Here is a 21560-nt window from a genome sequence, read left to right as displayed (position 1 = left end):
ATTCAACTCCTCTCTCCAATGACACACTTCTACTTTCTCCTCCCTTAGGTGGCTTTCCAATTGTTCCTGCTGCCCTTCGCTAGCTGCTAGACATGTGCCCACACAGCGTGTAAGATACAGAGGCAGGTAGGTGTGACGCAGTAGGGAGTGGGGCAGATTGACCTGGGAATGTTGTCTAATTTTACTGGGACTGTCTGCATTGGGGATGGGAGAGCAGGGGATGATTTTACTTGAGTTACCTGAGCGGGGGTGTGTGTGTGTGCGCGCCAGGTGACACCTTTTCCCCGGGAAACTGGACAAGGGGAGGGGAGGAGCTGAGGGGAAGAGAGATGGCTAGAGGGCATTTTGCTTTCAGTGTTGGGCTGGGTAGTGAAACGCAGGGAACCCCAAAGCTGGATCTAAGCTCCCTCACTCCCCTCCGGACTTGATTGAGGGGTCCTGGTTGTACCTATATGCTCTGCTTGGGACTGTGTTCCTGTCATCTAATAAATCTTGTTTTCCTGGCTGGCTGAGAGTCCCGGTGAATCGCAGGAAGAGGGGTGCAGGGCCCTGACTTCCCCCGACTCTGTGACAGTAGGTGATCTGAATGGCACACGCTATCCCTGGACAGGAGGAGGTGGACAATGACAGACTATTTGCAGGATTATTATCAATCCCTTTCTACTTACATCCAAACATCGTGTTTGATTTTTTGCCCCCTGCTAGGCACTGAGCAGATGTTTTTACTGACCTGATCACAGTGATGGCCAGGCCTTTCTTCTGAGCAGCTACAGTTAATTCAGATCCTGGCAATGTGGATGACTTAATCTGAATACAAGTCCTAGAGGTGGTGCCAGACCAGGAACACTTTATCCAAACCCCCTTGAGCTGCATGGGCTGGGTTCACACGGAATCAGGAGCCTTTGCAAAGCCAAACCAGAGCCCATCTCTGCTGCACCTGGGCCCGGCGCAGAAGTTCCAAGCAGCACACAGGCGAGGAGCCAGCATTACAAACCTTTTATTTGTCAAAGGACAGAAGAATAGACACATGGTGCCGTGTATAAATGAGTCCTGGCCTGGGCCCTGTAGTGTCAACACATGGTGGGGGTACAAACGCACGCTACGAAGGCACAGCTCCGGGAGAGGCGAGGCCCCGGGCCTGTGCTGGGAGAGCAGCGGGTGCCCACCTGAGCTAAGTGGGATGGAGCAGGCAGGTCCATTCTGCGCACGCCGGCCGCTCCCCAGAAACCAGCTGCCTCACAACTCCCTGAGATACATATGGTCAAAGTTCTTCTGGGCTGCTGCCGGCCCCACGCCCCCTGGCCTGAGGGGATGGCACAGGGTTCCTGGGGTGGAGCAGAGGGCAGGGTCCCCAGTGGGGAGGTTAGAGAGCCAAGGCAGCCTGCTGCAGTCACAGCACAAGATGGGGGCGGGGGCCCTACATGGCACGATCGTGCAGAGACTTCATAGTGCCCCCACCCCAGCCAGGGCTCACTCTCTGCCCCCCCACCGGGAACAACTCGGGCAGGGGCTTTATTTGCTTATTGCCAGGAGCCCAAGGGCCATGCCTGGCAAATGGGGCAGGCCATAGTCACCGTCCTTACTAGCATAGACTTGTGCCTCACCCCAGCATGGTGTGTCCCCTTCCCCTCTGCTTCAGGGTGAGCACTGCATGCTGGGACTTGGAGTCTGTAGGGCTACAGCTACAAAGGAAGGGGAGGTGGCCGTGGGCACCTCACAGGGCTCTATAGGCTGCATCCAGCTCTTGGGCTCTGCTCTGACATGACCTTGGAACACCCCACCCCCCGCCTTGTTCACACTTCCACCCAGCTGCCTCCCCCTCTCCCTTCTCTGCTCTGCCCATTAACGTCTCTACCCTCCAAGCCCCACGGAGCCACTGCCCTGGCTGCAGCAAAGCTCAGTTCCCAGGTGACAAGACAAGGAGCTCCTCAAACACCCTCCCATGCCCGCTATCCTGTGCCCTCTGGGAAAGGGCCCCCCCACTTCAGGAAGCTGGTATCAGAGCTCAGCCCCCTCTGCACCCATCCTGCTTCTACATGGCCACAGGGACTGGTGCACAACCCGGAGATGCCAGGGCCTGCCTCGGTTCCCTGACCACTCCCTGCCTCCGGAGCCCCATGTCTGGGAATGGGAAACGCACCATCCCGCTGGGAGGGTGCTGCTGGTGATCAGAGTTTGAACAAGTTCTTTGGCACGACTAAGCGGGAGCCCCCTAGACCAGGGCTCACTGGGGATTCCCTCCTATTTAGTCACGTCCACCCTGAATCGCCGTGTATGAGGCTAAGGCACTTTCCCGCTCTGCAGGATTCAGACACGTGCTTGGACAACCACAGCTCCCCCTCTAAGGCACTTGGGTTTGCAAGTCCTGGCTCTGGGCCCTGCTGGGGCCGACACAGCCACAGTGTTATCCCGATCTGAGCAGCAGCCCCCCCTTAGACAAACAGTCACCAGCCCTAGCTCGCCTGGAGCAGCCGACAGTCTAAGGTTCCCTGGAGGGCTCCTTTGATAAAGCATCCTTGGGGATCCTCTGAATGCTTAACTCTGCAGCTCTTCTTCCTCCTCCTCCTCCTCCTCCTTCTGGCTCCAGGTGTCTGGCACAACTTGCTCCATCCCCTGCTCCCCAGAGGGGTTTGTGCAGGAGACCTCGGAGGCAGCATCACCACTCGCTAGCCAGGGGTGGAGCAAAATCTCCCGGGCTGTCAGTCTCTCAGAGGGGGTCTTGCGCAGGAGGCATCGGATGAGGCACCTGGCCTTGGGGGAGAGGCTGTCCGGGATGGAGAAGACCCCCCGGCGAATCTTGCTGAAGAGCGTGGCAGGCTCAGTGTCCTGGAAGGGGTATCGCCCCACCAGCATGGTGTAGAGCACCACACCCAGGCTCCACACGTCAGCCGCCTTCCCTGAGTACGAGTTCTTGGAGCTGAGGATCTCCGGGCTCACGTATGCTGGGCAGCCGTGCTTGTCCGACAGAGAGTCATCTGAGCTGCTCAGAAGACAGGCGTCCTCCAGGTTCTCCAGCACCAGCTTCGTCCTGCAGAGAAAGAGGGAAAGCGCCAGGTAAATCAGCCTGTCGACAGCTGTTGCTGTCCAACCGCGCTAGGTAGGCAGGCCACAGAGCTAGACCCCAGGAGTCCCAACTGCCAGACGGCAGCTCTCAGCATGAGACAATGGCACCACCCCAGAAAACTAGGTGGGAACTAACTCAAGTGACCAAGACAGGGACTGGAGGGAGGCGCCATCGGAGGTGGCTTTAGAGCTGAGCCCTGGCGGCTCTGGAAGGATACAAAGGTCTGAATTCCCTGCAGCACAAGCAGACCTCTGTGAGCTGTGCAAAGAACCGGGCCCAGAGCAAAAGCTGAAGCCAGAATGACCCTGAGCTATGCCCTGGGGCTCTGCTAGCTCACTGCCATGGCGCTGTGATCAGGCCCCGTGGACACAAAACATGAGGCCCCAGGAGCATCTGCAACATGCAGGGGGCACGTGGGCTCAGCCTGGCTGGAGAAGCAGGTTTCAAATGGAAGTGAGGCTCCTGCTAGGCCTAGGAGCCCCTCCCTCCACTAGCACTGATAAGCTGCTGTCTCTCTCTTCTCCTGGCTTTCCTGGGGTCAGACAGCCTGTGTCCCAGCAAGGCCACTGCAGCCGCACGCAGGGAGAGCTCATTCCAGAGCCTTGGCTGGGCTCTGCACAACAATCGTCTTGATGAGGAAAATGGCACTGGGCTCCCATGCCCTAGACCCAGGAGTCCTGCTCCCCATCCAGCCTGCTGCGGGGCCCCTGATGCTGAAGGGTTCAGCTGGACGCCAGCCCTCACCTCTCCCTGTCCACGAAGAGGAACTTGCGGAGTTTGAGGTCTCGGAGGATGATCCCGTGGTCGTGGCAGTGGGTGACTGCCTCGGCCATCTGCCGGAAGAGCCCAGCGGCCTCTCTCTCAGGCAGGCGCTTGCATCGGCGGACGTGGCTGTGCATGTCACCTCTGCCGGACTGGAAGAAGACGTAGACGTTCTGGTCCCCTTGGATCACCTCGGCAACCTGGGCCACGTTGGGGTGGGGCGAGAGGTTCCCGTAAGGGGCCATCGTCTCTGGGTAACTCCTTGCTGGATAAACCTAAAAGAGAAACAACGCTGGGCATGAGGAAAAGCACCCTGGAAAGAGAGGCAGGGGGATGGTCCACAGGCCTCAAGGCAATCGCTCCCTCTTGTCTACAGTCCTGCTGCTGCAAGGGATATAGGGCTCTGTCTAAGTGGGGGCAGGGGGTCTCCGAGCTGCAGTATCGTACCTCGCTCGTGTGCACCATGCTGTCCAAGGATAGCCACCAGGGGGCAGCACCGCTTAGGAGGAATGCGAGGAGCAAGGAGAGGGGACCCCTGGACCAGGAGCCCACTAGCCCCAGTGTAGGTCTCTTATCTTCCCTGCCCAGCATCAGAGAACATGTCCATCCATCCCCTGTCCGCTCATGGAAGGACAATTCTCGCCCACGTCCAACAGGCTGGAAAGGGGAGCTGATAAACCTGAGGGGGACCCCAGCTGGGAATGGAGAAACTTTCCAAACAAACCCCTTGCCAATGCTGTTCTCTGCAGCCAGAGCCCTCACTGGCCCTGAGGCCCACCTGCCCTCTTTGCCAGTCTAACAGAACAGTGCCAGGGGGGCTAGCGCAGGTGTCCTCAGAGAGTTGCCCCCAGGGGCATCTCCACTAGGGCATGAAGTGCCATGGCATTTTCCCATAAACAATCTGAAGTCCATAGACTTCCCCAGGGCACGTAATCTCCAGTAACACCAGGCTCTGATTTCCTTGTAGGGGGGGGAGCAGAGAATGGCACCAGAAACCCTGCTGTACCTTGCAGCTGTACTCCGTCTCCGTGTGCCTGTGCACAGCCCTGTAGGAGTGGCCCCCTTCCCTGGGCTCCAGAAGGATGTATGGTCCAATCTGCAAGACCCTTGAGTCCTGTTCCACGGCACGAGGAGACTGCACAAGGGGCTGCAGGCATGGGGTGAGTCCTGACACTGGAGCCAACCGTGGGCGCTTGGGTTTTGAGGGCTCAGAGTCAGCGGTATCCTCAAAGTCCAGCCGTTTCTTCTTCAGTGGAGACACTACAGGGATCACCTGTACGTTTAGACTCATCTGCAAAACAAGATGATGGAAGGGTTACATCAAGATGAAGCGACTAGTTTCACTCTGCAGCTGCAAGAAAGAAAACCCAGAAAATCCCTGCTCTACCGGGTCTTCTATCCCCTTCATACAGAGCCATTCTGGAAACGCGGGTTTGTTTTCTAGCATGCTGTGAGCATCCCCAGCTCCTGGTCCATACAGACATATACTGGGTGGGGCAACAACCTGCCATGCACTGTGTTTAGCTCTCAATTTCCAATTGTACAGCCTTAAGTATTCCGTGGGTATCAGATGCAGTGTTAATATGTCAGTCTGCACAAACCAGGGCCAAAAGCACCTGCTTCAATGCCCCAAGAAGGAGATTTGTGCCACCCTGCTACCAAGGAAGACCTAGGCACTCTTGCTGCTTCTGATTAACTAGAATGATTACAGTGAAGGGAAGAAAGCCCCAAGTTAAACAGGAGTTCATCCAAAGCCAGCTGAGAAGTATTTCTGTCGAAAACTTGCCACCCACTGACGTCCTGTCCAAAGTAGTAAAGGCTCCAGCCAGCCAGCCAGCCAGCCAGCGCCAGCGGGTACGTGTCTGAGGAGGATGTGTGTGTGCATTCACGTCTGATGATGTAATGATACTGTCTCATAGTGTAATAATGGTGAGTGTGTGTCATGATAGCATGGGTTTCTCTCTCTCATAGTGAGTGCATATGTGTCTCATAGTGTAAGAATGATGGGTGAGTGTGTGTGTGTCAGTGTCATGACAGTGTGTCTGTGTGTAACAAGGATGAGAGTGTGTGTGTTTAATATTTAATAGGAGGATAAGTGAATGTGTGTGTGTCTCCATGTGATAATGGTGGTGAGTACGTGTGTCAATGTCATGACAGTGAGTGTGTCTCACAGTGTAACAATGGCGGTGAGTGTGTGTCTGCTGATGGTGGGGGGTGAGCCTGCAGGACAGGTACAGAACAGAGCCCCCCACCCAGCTGTGAGCCCCCCAGCAGCCAGGTGAGGCCGGCAGCCTGCACCGGGCCTTGCCTGCTCTAGGGGGCAGCCTGGTGCTGTTCTCCACCCTCCCGGCCAGCGCTGCACCATCCTGCTGCCGCCGAGTCACCGCTACACAACGGCTGCCAACGGGAGCGGGGGGGAACCCCCCTTCCCCGCAGCACCGGGCACCCCGAGCCGGGCACCCCCCCTTCCCCGCAGCACCGGGCACCCCCCCTTTCTCCGCAGCACGGCACCCCGAGCCGGCACCCCCTTACCCCGCAGCACACGGGCACCCCGACCGGCACCCTCCCCGCAGACACCGCACCCCGAGCCGGGCACCCCCCCCTCCCCGACACCGGTCACCCCTTCCACCGCAGCAAAACCGCACCCCCACTTCCCCGCAGCACCGCACCCCGACCGGGCACCCCCCTCTCCCCGCACGCACCGGCACCTCCGCACACCGTGCACCCACCGAGCCCCTTCCCGCAGCATTCCGGCACCCCGACCGGGCACCCCCTTCCCCGCAAGCACCGGGCACACCCGAGCCGGGCCACCCCCCTTCCCGCAGCACCGGCCACGAGTCCCCCCCTTCCCCGCAGCACCCACGAGCGCAACCCCACCCCCGCAGCACCGGGCACCCCGAGCCGGGCACCCCCCCTAGCTCCGCAGACCGGCACCCCGATCTAACCGGGCACCCCCCCTTCTCACGCAGCACCAGGGCACACACGAGCCGGACAACCCACCTTCCCCGCAACACCAGGCACCCCCGAAGCCGGGCACCCCCCCTCTCCCCGCAGCAAACCGGCAACCCGCGACGCACCCCCGCCTCTCCCCAGCACCGGCACCCCGAGCCGGCACCCCCCCTCCGCAGCACCGGGCACACCGAACCGCCCCATTCCCGCAGCACGGCCACCAACCCTTGAGCCGGGCACGACCCCCACTTCCGAGCACCGGCACACCGGCGCACCCCCCCTTCCCCCAGCCCACCCGGCCGGCACCCCTTCCGACCGACCCGGCACACCCCCCTCCCGCACCACCGGGCACCCCACCTGTCCCCGCAGCCCACCGGCACCCCAGACCGGGCACCCCCTTGTCCCCGCAGGCACCGGCGCACACCCCTTACCCGCAGCAACCAGGGCACCCCTGACCGCACCACTCTAGCACCGGACCCCGAGCCGGCACCTCCCCCTTCCCCGCAGCACCGGCACCCCCTTACCCCGCAGCAACCGGCACCCCCCTTCCCCGCAGCACCGGCACCCCATCCTCGCGCCCTCCCCATCTCCAGCCTGGCCCAGGCCGACACATAACACACCTCGCTCCTACCCATTGTGCGCGCTGCCTCCGAGGCCATGGCGCGCTCGCATTACGCCGCCCGCAGAAGGGCCCCCGACTCTGCCGACCGATCCCGGGGCCGGGGCGGTAATATGCGCTTCCCCCCGAGCCCGCAGGTGCAACCGGGAGCGCGCCCCGAGAGACCCCTGCCCCGGGAGTCAGGCGCCCTACCTTCGGGGGCGGCCGGCGGGGGGGAGGCGCGGGGCTGGCGATCCCCGCGGGCCGATCCCGGAGGATCCTGCTCCCGGAGCCTCAGACGCCCCGACTCGCCATTGTCCCGGGCTGGGGGCGATCGATGGGCTGCGGCGGCCGCTTTGTTCGCGGGGCTGGCTCACACCGCCCGGCCCCCTGGCTCCGAGTCCCAGATCCCGGCGGATGATGTAAACCGGAGCTAATCGGCACTGCCCCGCCCCCGCGCCGCTCGCCTGCCCTCCCCGCCCGGCGCGGCTGACGCTGGACTCACTCCGGATTGCAACATGCCGCGACTACAGCACCGCCCCTCCGCTTCCCCGCCGTGACGACACGCGGAGGTTCACCCTCCGGCGAGCGGGATTGCGCTACTCCCGGGCTCGGGTTACTCAGCCCCGGTGCCGGGCTGCAGTGATGACACAGCCCCACCCCTGGCTTAGAGAATCGGGGGCGCCCCCGGCTCTCTGGTTCGGGCACACGCCCGCTGCCCGGTCCCCAGCGGGTTGGTGACTGGTTTCAAAGCAAAATATCTGGGGTGGGTGCGAGAAAACTGTGCGGGGGGAGACAGGGCCACCTCTGCCCACAGCACTGCCCTATATACAGGCAGAATCAGGCGATTGCAGCCCAGAAATTCCACTCTGCCCCTCCTCCTGCACCTGTGCAAAATGAGCTGGAATGTGACTGCCCCCCCGCCCTGCCTGCTTCCCCATTGTCCTGCACCTTGCACTGCTGTTTGCACCCGTGCAAGGCCACTGTGATGGACTGCTGCTTGTCTGCATCCACTTGTGGAACTGACTCCCCAAAGCAGAGGGCAGTGGGGAGACGCTTCCGCGCAGCAGCACATAACTGCCCTGCTCCTGAGAGGTCTCCGAGTCCATTTGCCCGTCTGATTATCCCTTTTGTGCCCCCCTCACCGCTGTGCAAAAGCATGCACAAAACTGGGCCTGCAATTCTGCAGCTGCAACGCAGAAAGCAGGTCCTGTGCCCCTGGAAGGAGTGTACTGGCCTGCCCCTGCCCTTGCCACCTCCTCTCCCTACCCAAATGGTTCCCAAACTGGGGTTTGTGAAATGTTACAGGGGATTCTCAGGAAAAAATTCCCTGATGGCGGACAGAGCTGTCCGTAGGGACCCCAGGTAGCCCGGGGCCAGCAGCCCGGAGCCCCTGGACTTCCAAGAGCTAAGCAGATCAAAGCAAGCATCTCTATCACACTTCAAGACTCCTTATGAGAAATGGAAAGGGAGGTGGACATTTTTTACTGTTTTTAAAATTAAATAGGCAGCTAGTCTTGATTTTAAAATTATGATGAAGAACAAGTTGAAGCTTTGTTGTAATGTGCATTGTTTGCCTGGCCTGCTGTGACGAACTGGGAATGTTGTTAATGTTTTCTCTGAATACTGTGTTGGTGCCTCAGTGTCCCCTATGCAGTTCTTAATATCTAGGTGGTGGAATAAGGGTGTGTGATTGCTGCAGAGGAAGGGGCCAGTGCACCTAAATGCCTGGCACTCTGTCTCCTAGCAACTGAAGGCCTGGGCCCCTCCCCTGCAAAGGTGCCAGCTGAAGGTGTTGGAGACAAAGGGATCAGGTGACCTCCTGGCCCGGGAAAGGAGCTGAGCAGAGAGGAGGGGCTGGAGGGGGTTGTTAGTCTGGAGCTGGCTGGGGACGAGGAGTGAAGTGCAGACCTAGGGGTCTGGCTCACTGCCCCCCAGAATGGACCCGGCCGAGGGGTCCGGTTCGCTGTATCTACAAGCTCTGTTTTAGACCCTGTTCCTGTCATCGAATAAACCTCTGTTTTGCTGGCTGAGAGTCACGTCTGACTGCAAAGTGGGGGTGCAGAACCCTGTGGCTTCCCCAGGACCCCGCCTGGGTGGGCTCGCTGTGGGAAGCCCACGGAGGGGCAGAGGATGCTGAATGCTCCAAGGAGAGACCCAGGAGGTGAAGACGTGTGAGCTTCTTGCCCTGAACAAGTCTGCTCCAAGGGAGAGGAGGCTCCCCGAAGTCCTGCCTGGCTTGGTGGGGAGCAGTTCCAGAGCATTGCCCGGGGACTCTGTGACACCTGCTCAAGCCCTGAATGCTTGTGTAGGAGGAATTCTTTGAGTTGGCTTCTTAGATACCTTCCTGCTCTTTCCCATCTGATACTCCTTGGTGAAACATAGGAGCCTTGTCTTGTAACAGGCTTATTCACAGTCATACAAGCTACAAAAGTGAGATCTTGGCAGAGTGTTGCTGTTTTCATAATATAATAAAAATACAGTAATGATAAATAATAAATAGTAATGACCAAGTCATAAAACCACATTTTACATTCCCAGCTCACGGCTTTTATCATTTATACTCAGGTAATGGAGAAAATCCCTGGAAAGATTCATGTTTAGGAGGGGGCTCGCGAGACTTGACAGTTTAGTGACGGGTTCACAGGTTGTTAAAGTTTGGGAACCACTGGCTTAGGCACTGGATGTCGGCAGGGCCACTCATGCCACCCCCCGCAGGTGAAACGGGAGGGTGTGAGCAGCGGAGTTATCCAGGCAGCAGCGCACTGGGCAGAGTGGAAGGTAAAGAAGAGGCCTGGCTCCGTGGCTGCACAACTAGTGCCACGGCACAAAGCAGCTGAAGGTGAGTAGAACAGGCACGTCCCGCCAGGCCCCCTGTCTTTGTCGTTCTCTTTCGAATTATTTTCCATGCTTGCCACCCGGAGCCCTGAGCTTCCGCTCCCAGCCAGCGTCCCAGATCCCAGCCTTGCGCTTTAGCTGTGCTGACACGTCGTAACACCCGTGGTGAGCTGGCCCAGCAGCGGTGCAAATCTCTGCTTCTGGCACTACGCTAGGACATAGGTTGCTGAAATTTGTTCATGGCCAGTTTATCCTGGTTGTTCTTGTGCCAGCATTGCCCTTTAGCTTAAGTGCTCTTCTCCCTCCTGGTGTTTAGCCTGGATGTGTTTGTAGAGAGCGGTCAGATCCCCGCTCGGCCTTTGTCTTGCCAAGCTCAGACCATAGGCCCCCAATCCCCTGACCATCCCAGGAGCCCTTCTCTGCACCTGCCCCAGTTTGAAATCATCTTGCTTGAACATGGGGGCCAAGGATTGTAGGCAGGATTCCAGCTGAGGCAGAAGGCATGGACCCGGATTGGAATCCAGCCAGAACGCCAGGGCAAACCCTCCGAGTCTTGTTGGGAGGGAACCCTAAGTGCTCAGCGCCTTGGGTTTACCTCTCATGTCAAGGCAAGATCAAACTGAATTGGCGGAAGGAGAGACTCCTATCCTCTGCTGACAGCAGCCTTGTTTCTCTTTTGATATCACATGCCAAGGCGAAGCTGTTCTGTGTTCCCAGGCACCCTGCCGTGAGAGGTGCAAAAGTCACTCCCAGGAGAGGAACTGGCAGCTAGTTCTCAGAGGCTGCTGCACCTGCCCCAAAGCATGTGCTTTGTCGTGATCTTTATTTGTAGAATGCCAGGTAAACGCAGGGAACTTTGACCCAGCCCAGAGCTGACCAGCCCCTCCAAGCACTGTGGGGAACGCTGTGGGTTAGTGTCGGCAGGCCCTGGACACCTGCTAGAATCTGGCGGAAAGAGTTTGCTGTGATCATGGACTCACAGATGGAGCAGGACAAGACCTACCCAGTCAGCCCTGTGGATGGGGAGGCAGAGGAAGCATTTCCTTTCATCCCACAGAGCAGATCTTTGTAGGTTTCATTCCGACTGTGCCACAATGGGAGGGGAGACCCCCATCTGTTTCTCAGTCTCATTCACTTATTCTCTGGGACAGCAGGAGCTCGGGGCAGATGGAGAGAGAGAGCACATCTCAGCAACCACGCCAGCCGACTACAGCATGACACAGCTGGGTTCCCAAGGGAGCCCCATCCAGTGCTCCTGGCTTGGGGGGCTGTGGCGCTGTGCACATAAAGCAGAGGGTGCAAAGCAGGGGAATGCTGTGCGTGTTTGGGGATCTGCAAATCCCTGACAACTTTATGGAAAAACCTCCCAGGGTAGATTTAAAATACACACATTGGAAGAGCTGTGCAAGGGACTTCCCTGCCATGGGGGCCGTGTGCTCTTTGAGCGTTTCCTGTATCGTGCAGTTCCTTTCAGAGGAATTTTGCCTCCATCCTGAATGGTTTGTTGTGATGAGCTGCAGCAAATGGCTTTGTTTTCTTCCGGAAATGTTCCCTTGAATACACGCTGAAAAATAGCAAGGGCTGAGCTGATCCTGGAGTCAGGGCTTTGGGGAGCCCCGAGCCCTGGTTGCAAACGCTCCATTGGGCAGCAGACCCTTAGTGTCAGCGCAGGGGTCAGTTTCCATCATGATCAAAGTGCCACAAGGTTTCCTATGACGACTGGTGTTAGTTATGTTGTTTGTTAATGAAGCGGGAAAGGGGGGAGCAGGGCGGTGGCAACATATGCAGATTATTTAGCTTAGACAAGATCCAAGATGGTAGCGAGTTCCAGAGGAACAGGGAAAGAGCCAGCGTATTCCCAGGGAGGTAGGAAAGAACCGAGGGAGATTCATCTTTAAAAGAGAGGGCCCACACTGCAGTGTGTAAGAATCAGGCAGTATCCCTTGAAATACGTGGTGAGCCTTCTAGTGACCCTCACTGTGTTCTTTGTTTAGAGCCTCCAGAAACCAGGCAGACAGAAGGACACCTGTCTCTGTATATTTAGTGAACCTAGTTATTTGGGACCCAGCTGTGCCCTGGTGGGTTCTCCAGATTGATTTGGTTGTGCAAAGAGAAACAGATGCCACATGTGCCTGTAAGGAGCAGGGCAGCGTATGACCACGGCCCTGCCATACAAAAGGTAGCCTGCTCTGTTCAGGGGTGTCTCGAGGGGAAGGTCGATGGCTCGGCCTGTGGGTGCTGGAGGCTGGTCGGGGACCTGGGGGAGCTCACTTTGGGGGCAGGTGGTAATTGTTGGGTGTTTCTGAGAGGTACCTCAGCAGTGTCTGTCTGTCTTATGCTGTGCCCATCATCGGGGTCTTGAGCAGATTCCAGGCTCTGCTGGGTTTGGCTGACAGATGAGTGCTTTGGGGGCCTTGGCACCAGGTGCCACCCCAACAACCTGAAAGTGTCCCCTCTGCTGCTGCTGAGGTGCCTATTGCTGTGCCCACACCCATAGGAGGTGAATTATATGGGCCCGTGGTGCCTGGGCTCCACCAATATTCAGAAATTTGGGCCCGGCTCCACCAATGTTTGGGCTGATATTTTCAGAGCCACCCTGTCCATAGGACAGACTAGGGCAACCGCCCTGGGTCCCACGCTTTGGGGGGCCCCATGCTTCACAGGGACACAGGGTGCAGGGTGACCTGAGGAGTTAGCGGAGGGCCTGTGTTGGCAGCAGCGAGTGACCCAGCTCCGCTTTGTCCTGCCTCTTTCTGTCCCTACTGTGCCTCGCCCCCATGCCACCCTTCCTCCAAGTCCCTGTCTCACCTCTTCCCACCCTTGCTGTGCCTCTGCCCCCATTCCACCCCTTCCCCCAAGCCCCCACCCTACCTCTCTCCAGCTTCCACCCCCTCCCCCGAGCAATGCCAGCAGGGTGGGGAGGAGCGGGCTGGGGCCAGGTCACTTTCTGCTGCTGGCACCAGGCCCCCTGCTAACCCCCCAGGCTGCTCTGGCCCCTGCATCCCCTGAAATGTGGAGCCCCCAAAGCATGGGGCCCCCTAAAACACGGGGATGGGGCAGTTGCCCTGGTCCATCCTATGGACTGGATGGCTCTGCTTGGACCCGTTCTGGGCACCACCAACAATTATACAAACCTGGCACCCATGCCCACCCCCTCCTCTGGCACTGCCAGTGCCACTGGTGCTCTGCCCCCCACCTGTCCCTCCCTGTGAGCATCGCCCGTCCCATCAGGGCCCTGTTTGCCAGGCTTGGCAAGATTCCAGTAGTTATCGCTGTAAATGGCTGACACCAGCTGTTAACCGATGACGTGTGGATTTAGCTCTTTTCTCGGGGCAGTTCCGTGGGGTTCCAAGGGGCATCGAGCTGTAATGCCGCCCCCGGCCTTGGGGGAGAAGCAGGGGGGAGATATTAGCACTAAAGTCTGAGGGAAAGTGTCCTGCTTGAGTCGAGCGAGGTGTGACACAGAGAATAGCTCGTGACCACTAACTAGGGTGAAATCTCTCAAGCAGCTCTCCTAGGGACAAGAGAAATTATCTGCCGGCCAGAGCTGGTCGCCCACTAAAGCTGAACATACTTACAGTGGGAGCTTTGGGGATATTTTAGCACAATCCCTTACTACCATTTGCCATTCTCCTGGCTTTGGAGGATCTCAACAAAGCGAGGAAGTTTCTATCCCCATTTTACAGCTAGGTAAACTAAGGCATTTCATGAGAAAGGGACTTGTCCAAGCTCACACAGCTGGTCAGCAGCAGAGCGAGGAATAAAACCCATGTCTTCTTGTCACCTGCTCTAACCATTAGGAAATGCCATAAGTAACAATCTGGCTAAGTCTCCAAGACAAATGAGCCGAACACATCCCGGGATCAGAATAGCAACACTCGGCACAATGCATAACTGAAGTACTCCGTGAAGAAGGGGAATGACACTTAGCCCATGAGACAGCTGGGGAAACAGAGGCACAAAGACAGGAACAGAACCCAGGAGCCGTGTCACCAGCCCAGTTGGTAGCTGAGCTGGGATGAGATATGCAAATGCCTGGCTCCCAGACCCATATTCAGTTCACTAGGCCATGGTGCTGGCCATGGGAAGAACGGGGCCATTCTCCATCACCTGCTCCCACTACAACCCGGTGGAATAACAGGCCTAAGGACACAGCTGTTCCAGCGCTCAAGGGCTCACGCTCCCAGTACGAGCCAATGCCTGGCAGGTTAGTCATGAGGCTTCAGGCGCCAGTTTTCCGGCTGTGTATGGTGCCGTGTTACCTCACTTTCCCCTACCACCCAGGGGTCACCAAGTGTCTCTGACCCCAGATACCGTGCCCATCCCCCTTTCAGCTGGCGCACTGTCCATGCGAGGCTGCCCTTTGCAGGCTGTTCTCGGGGCACGTCCCATCCCACATGGCCAGGAAAGTCTCCTCCGAGAGGGACTCCACCACCCCAGGAAGGTGAGCTGGAGGCAGAGATGCAATGAGCAGCCCTGGGTCAGACCCTCTAGGTCTGGGCTGTCTGCGTGATTAGCCCAGCTGCAGCTGGGATTGGGCAGGGACTGGGAGCCTGCACTGTCGGGAAACTCAGACAGTTCATCTTCATGAGAGGAAAGCATCCTGCTCAGACAGGCTCTGGCTACCTGCCACACCCTGCGTCTTGAGAAACGGAGCCCGGCCCCTTCCTGCCATCCATCCCTGGCTGGGCTTCGCCACCACCTTGATCCTGAGGGCAGGCGCCGCAGCATGGCTGGCAGGTCTTCTGGGGAAGGGGAGTGGGACGGAGGATGGCTTCTTCCTCTGTCCTCCCACTACAGCGTCGTCAAAGGCGCCTGCTCCAGCCGCGGTATTTTAAATTCCGGGAGGGTTGGTTGTTCAGCTCCAGACCTACCATCTCTGGCCAAAGCGCTTGAATGGAAAGGTAGCAGAGCCTAGTAACGTAGTTGCTCCCAGCTGCTCCCCCAGCCTCATGGGCCTGCGGGGGCTTGGAGCGGGATAGTTACGCCAGGGCACTTCCCCCATATAGATGCATTGCCTTGGTCTCAAGCAGGGCTTGTGCCTGTGAGCCTCACCCTGACTTCCAGCCTCTACTGGTGTAAAGCTCCCGCCAGGATTCAAGCCCTGAGAAGTCAGCTGTATTTCGCTACATAGCCCACGGGAGCTTCTCAGCCATCCCAGCCGGCCCAGCAGCCAAATCCCGTGATCATAGTCTCAGCGGGGCTGTTCTTTGAGGGGTCCTGTTCAGGTAATAGTGTGGTACTGGGCTTGCGCTCTCCGTCCATAGACTCAGCGCTTTATGAAGGTGGCTCGCTAAGTGTATGACTAGCCCTATGTGCAGATGGGGAAACTGAGGCACGGATAAACGCAGCCACTTGCCCCAGGCGGCCCTGTGAGTCAGTGGTGGAGCCTGGTGCTGTAGAGGCTTTGGCAGGCCCTGCATTGGCAGTTTTTTGCCACGCTATGGCAGGGCTGGAATTTCACAGTGATGGGGCCCAAGCTGCCAGACACGCACGCAGAGCTGGCATTTGAGCACCTCTCAATTTGGGGTTGGACCTTCCAGGCTTCAGGGGCGTTTGGGGCCCAAACCTACTCTCAGGTGACGGGTAAGGGGGATACTGTATTGCAGGTGAAGAACAAACAAATGTGAGGCAGAGAGAAGTTTCAGCAGAGGCTTGAAAGCATGTTGGGCAGGGGACGGTGCTGGTGACTTCACAGCAAAAATGGTGACTTGACTGCAGAACAGCAGCAGAGAGCCCTGGGAACCAGCCGCTTGTGGTTGGTGTCTCATGGCTGCACTCAGCTGATAACTAGTCAAACCTTAGGCTTGGAATCACACAGTGCAGCAGGGAGGGGATTTCCCTCCCAGAAGGGCAGTCTATCAGGGCTTGCTACCAGCTTCCTGGCTAAGCCCTGCAGGCTGTAGGACAGAGGGAATTGGAGATGAGGGTAGGGTGACCAGACAGCAAGTGTGAAAAATTGGGACAGGGGGTGGGGGGTAATAGAAGCCTATATAAGAAAAAACCCCAGAAATCAGAACTGGTCACCCTAGATGAGGGAGAGCCATCACATAACAACAGGAGCAGCATTTACAAAGCCAGTAGGGACCTTAGGCAGAGAACTTCCTCAAAATAATTCCTAGAGAAAATCTATTAGAAAAACATCCAGTCTAGTGTCACCACGGCCCTGGGTAAATTGTTCCAAGGTTAAAAATGTTACACCTGCTTTCCCATCAGAATGTGTCAAGCTTCCGCTTGCAGCCAGTGCATCGTGTTATAACTTTCTCTGCTAGATCGGAGAGCCCATTATTAAATATTTGTTCCTCATGTCGGTATTTAGACTGGCATCAAGTCACCCCTTAATTGTCTCTTTCTTAAGCTAAATAGATGGAGTTCCTTGAATCTATCCCCGTTAGGCAGGTTTTTTAAGCCTTTAATCATTCTTGTGGCTCTCCTCTGAACCCGCTTCAGTTTATCAACAGCCTCCCTGAATTGTGGGCACCTGAACTGGACACAGGATTCCAGCCGCTGTTATTGCACAGAGGGGCAATAACTTCTCTATCCCCACTTGAGATTCCCCTGTTTCAGCATCCCAGGTTTGCATTAGCCCTTTTGGCCCCAGTGTCGCACTGGGAACTCATCTTCAGCTGATTATCCACCAGGACCCTCAAATCTTTTCCAGTCCCTGCTTCCCAGGATAGAGTCCCCCATCATGTAAGTGGGGCCGGCGATCTTTGTTCCTAGGTGTGCGTATTTACATTTAGTCACATCAAAAAGCATATTGTTTGCTTGCACCCAGCTTACCAAGCCATCCAGATCTGAATCAGTGGCCTATCTTTTTTGATATTTATCACTCCCCCAGTTTTTGTATCAATTGCAAACTTTATCAGTGATGGTTTTGTCACCCGCTTGATGATCCTGACAAATTAAAGAAATGGCTTGAAATCAGCAAGAAGAAATTCAATAAAGACAAGTGTGAAGTACTTCGCTTAGGAAGGAAAAATCAAATGCATAACTATGAAATGGGGACTGACTGGCTAGGTGGTCATGCTGCGGAAAAGGATCTGGGGGTTATACTGGACCACAAACTGAATAGAAATTGTCAATGTGATGCAGCTGCAAAAAAGGGCTAATATGATTCTGGGGTGTGTTAACAGCAGTGTTGTACATAAGACACGGGAGGTAATTGTCCAGCTCTACTCGGCAGCTGGAGTCCTGTATCCAATCCTGGGCACCGCACTATTTGAAAGTTGTGGACAAATTGGAAAAAATCCAGAGGAGAGCGACAAAAATGATCAAAGGTTTAAAGAACCTGACCGACAAGGAAAGGTTAAAAAAACTGGGCCTGTTTAGTCTTGAGAAAAGACGATCGAGGGGATACTGATCACAACCGTCCAATCTGTTAAGGGATGTTATAAAGAGGAGGGTGATGAATTGTTCTCCACATCCACTGAAGGCAGGACGAAAAGTAATTGGCTTAATCTGCAGCAAGGGAGTTTCAGGTAAAACACACGACTAAAATATCTACTAACAATATATATAAACAAAGATGCAGCATTTAGTAATAACTGATACTTACAAATACAAACCAATGCATAACAACCGGCAAACGTAGAGACTCTGTTTGAAACACGTGAGCTGAGAGAGAGGCTTCGAGGTGATCAGGCTCGGTTACGGGGTACACAGGATACATAGGATTCGTTTTTCTTTCTCCTCTCCCTGCCTGCACATGGCAGGGTGGCCTAAAGTACCCACTATGACATCACAGAAGTGTCATAGGGGACGGAGCCCAAAACCTGTGTGTGTTCGTTTCTGACTGGCACAAGCAAAGTTTACACCAAGTAGGGGAGCAGGTGCCAAAAAGTCTGGCTTCGCCCCCAAAAGGTGAGGTAATGCATATTGTTGTAGAATGCGTTCAACACTGAATGACAAAAGAAGAGGCCAGGGCAATACCGGTATGGGCAAGTTCTACAGGATGCAGACAGGAACCCATCTTAACACAATCTGTTAAGGGCTGTTATAGAGAGGAGGGTGATGAATTGTTCTCCACATCCACTGAAGGCAGGATGAAAAGTAATTGGCTTAATCTGCAGCAAGGGAGTTTCAGGTAAGATATTGGGGGAAACTTTCCAACTCTTAGCGCAGTTAAGCTCTGGACCAGGCTTCCACATGAGACTGTGCAATTCCTGTCATTGGCACTTTTAAAGACAAGCTGGACAAACCCGTCAGGGCTGGTCTAGGTTTCCTTGGTCCGGCCGCAGCACAGGGGCTGGATCTGATGATTTTGCAAGGTCCCTTCCAGCCTGGCATTGCTATGAGTCTCCATTTACAGTTACATTTTGAGACCCATGAGTGACCCGGCCTGTAATCCATTCCACATGCGCCATGTTGGTTTTTATATCACACTTGGGTTTTTTTTATCCAAACGTTGTGTGGTCCCAAGTCAAACGTGTCTGTTACATCAATGACCTTTGTCAGCCAAATTTGCAATCTCCACCAGAACAGATATGAAGTGAGTGGGACAGGCAGTTTTCCAGAACCCCCCATTGATTGGCATTAATTACATTACTCTCCTTTAACTCTTCATCAGTCAAGTCCCATTATGTTGCCCAGGGACCTGCTGGAAGGGCTGGAGCTGCTGTGGGCTCATTGTGGACCCAGGAGGGCTGGGGGAGCACACGGGCAGGGCGCCCAGGCAGAGGTCAGGTGGGGCAGTGGTTGACATCAGCAGGAAGCCAGCTTGCGGTGCCGAGCCAGTGCTCACTGACAGTGCACGGGGATGCTGGGTCTCAGGAAGTCAAACTCAGAACACTCCAAACCAACTGGTTTCCTTCAGGTCCCCTCCACCACCACCACCCCTGCTGACTTTCTACTGCTTTCCAGTGCACACTAGACCTTTACAAACAGATAGGGGGCCAAGATGTGGATCTTCCCCAGGATTCAGGGTGCCTTGATTTAGGGCGTTGGTCTGGGCCCTTCCCCGAGACTCTGCTAAGGGGCAGGTGGATGTGGCAGGAAAGTGAGTGTCTCAGGTAGTGAGTCTTTCGCAGGTGCCTGGGATCTCTCCTGATTTCTCGCTCTCTTTGCCACTTCCATTGGAGAAAGTGTTTTTGCCGCCTCTGGCTCTTACCAGAAAATGGCCTCATCATCGGGACTGTTACCAGGAACTGAGCTGTCAGTGGGAAAGTCATCATTCCTCCAGGAGGGGAATCCCACTGGGGAGGGGTGGCAGGAGGCAGCAGATGGCTCCTTCCCGACAAAGGAGAGACGGAGCTGGGCTGGCTGCCTCCTCCCCCTCCTAAACCACAGACCTTGCTCAGCGTTTGCCTGTCCTGGGGGGTTTGGCATGGGATTTCTGGACTCCTCCCCCTGTCCGAATCTGTGTGCGGAAGGCAAAGTGCTGGGCCCACAGGGATGGTGCATTGTGCGGTATTTCTATGTGGTTCCCAGCAGCCCCAGGCAGACACTGGGGCATGTCTGCCTGCTCTGCTCTGGGCCTCTGGCCTGCCAGGGCCCAGCGTTCTAGCCAAAGGTAACGCTGGTGCAGGCGCCTCCAGTCCCATCCTGGCTGGGCAGCTGGAAGTGACCGAAATGGGCTCTGAGCAGCTGGATTCCAGGAAAGTGCAGAAGCGTTGCTTGTTCTAGCTGCTGCGGAAGATGATACATCTGGGCTCACAAGGGGGGTCTGGGAGCCCCAGCTCAGTGCAGGCCAGTGCAGAGGGCTGGGTCTGACAGTGGAAGGCAGCCAGGGAGCGGTAGAAGAGCTGAGGCTTGGCACTAGACATCTCCGACCTGGGGTGTTCCCAGTGGTGGGCGAGTTCTGCCTGAGGTGTGATTTCTCCTTTCCCAATCCCGTTCGGGGAAGCAGTGACTGCCCGCCAGGGAGGGCGTGGGTGCAGCTGAGAAACCCCACAACTTCCTCAAACCCTATCTAGGCTGGCCCACTGCCAGGTTTTGCTACAAATGGCATCCGAAGCTATGCAGCTTCTTAAACCCTGGGGAAATCCAGGCTCCCGTCTCGTTTCTGGTGAAATAGAAAGTCCAGCTGCTTGGCTCCCCTCCACCCCATCCTGTGTCTAGAATGCAGCCCGTGCTCGCCAAGGAAGTGTTTCTCTGCCACTGTTGCAATGTAGCCTCCCAGTGAGTGTGCTCTGTCCGGGGAGTCTCCTGCAGGCTCTGGTTTGGGCCACGCTCTCTTGGTGTAGCCAGGGCCCAGGAGGCAAGCCACTGCCAAAAACTGCTGGCTGCAGTGCCTTGAGCTTGCAGCTCCTGCATGGTGCCAGGTGCCCACCCGTCTGCCATCCCCATTGTTCTGCAGGGGGACGAGGTCTCTAGCTCAGGTGGGGCAGAACCAGTGACACTGACAATGGCCTCGTCTCTCCTCTCACAGCTGTATACAGGCCCTATCAGCATAGCATCTGAGTGCCTGGTGCAGACGGGAAAACACAACCTTTGCAGTTTCAGCAGCTCAGCTGCTCCCATAGCTGCAGCCATGAGGGCCTGGAAGTGACACTCTATAGACCAGAGGAGAGGTCTTGGGCCCATCAGGTCATGAAGCAGCTGGCTGCTGAATGCCCGCTCTGCTCACACTCACCCACCCATGGGCTGACGAGTTCCCCTTGATGTGGTGCCATGTCTGTTCTGAAATGGCAATGGGGCTGTAGCGGGGTGAGCACCCCGCTCGAGCCCTGGAAGGGTGAAAGCAGCCCTGGAGACAGCTGCAGCAGGGGGAGAGAGATTAAGAACGGCTGGGGAAGCTGAGTGGGTAGCTGACCACAGCTGTGCCTGGCTTAATGAGGGCCCAGCTGGCCCTTATAAGAGGGTTGTGGGCCAGAAGCCAGACTCTCTCTAGCCACTGAGAGGGATGGGCTTGGCTGCTGGGAGCTCAGCAGGGCACCTAGCCGGGAGCAGGGCTGGGGAAAGGCCAGAGGCGCTGAGGAGCCCTGGCCTGGAAAACCCCCAGGCTGCAGGCCTTGTTAAAGGCCAAAAAGGGTACTGGGGTTGCAGAGAGGCAGCCCAAGGGTAGGCAGAGGCAGCAGGTTCAAACCCCCATTGCCGATGATGAGTGGCACTTACACTGCAGTCCGCCCCAGTGAGCGGGGGCTAGATCGTAACTGGCGGTTGCCAAAGACTGAGGTGGAGATAGGGGGGTTGGGGGTTCCCTGGGGAGGAGAGACCCAGCGAGACTGCGGGGCAGAACCCAGAGAGAAGGGGCACTGGGGTCTGGGAGGGACATGGGGGGCCAGTGGTAAGGCGAGACACAGGCCTGCAGAGGGCGCTCCGGAGGCTGGAGAGCTAATTCCCTGGACGACCAGCAGGAGGTGCCACCGGGTGAGCCGTCGCCTCTCCACAGGGGCACAGAGCAAACCT

At 56.7% G+C, this 21560-nt stretch overlaps 1 protein-coding gene across 1 annotated transcript; it reads right to left on the bottom strand.

Moving 5' to 3' along the window:
- Positions 1 to 982: 982 nt before the first annotated feature.
- Positions 983 to 7888, bottom strand: TRIB3 (tribbles pseudokinase 3). The gene is made up of 4 exons (XM_032766271.2): positions 7587 to 7888; positions 4833 to 5117; positions 3809 to 4101; positions 983 to 3028 (listed from the first exon to the last, which is right to left on the bottom strand). Exons 2-4 carry the CDS (start codon positions 5115 to 5117, stop codon positions 2536 to 2538), a joined length of 1071 nt encoding a protein of 356 aa, XP_032622162.1. The 5' UTR covers positions 7587 to 7888; the 3' UTR covers positions 983 to 2535.
- Between the last annotated feature and the right edge of the window lie 13672 nt (positions 7889 to 21560).

Source organism: Chelonoidis abingdonii, chromosome 14 (genome assembly GCF_003597395.2).
Source record: "Chelonoidis abingdonii isolate Lonesome George chromosome 14, CheloAbing_2.0, whole genome shotgun sequence".
Taxonomy (NCBI): Eukaryota; Metazoa; Chordata; order Testudines; family Testudinidae; genus Chelonoidis; species Chelonoidis abingdonii.
This window is presented reverse-complemented; position numbering and strand designations above follow the sequence as displayed.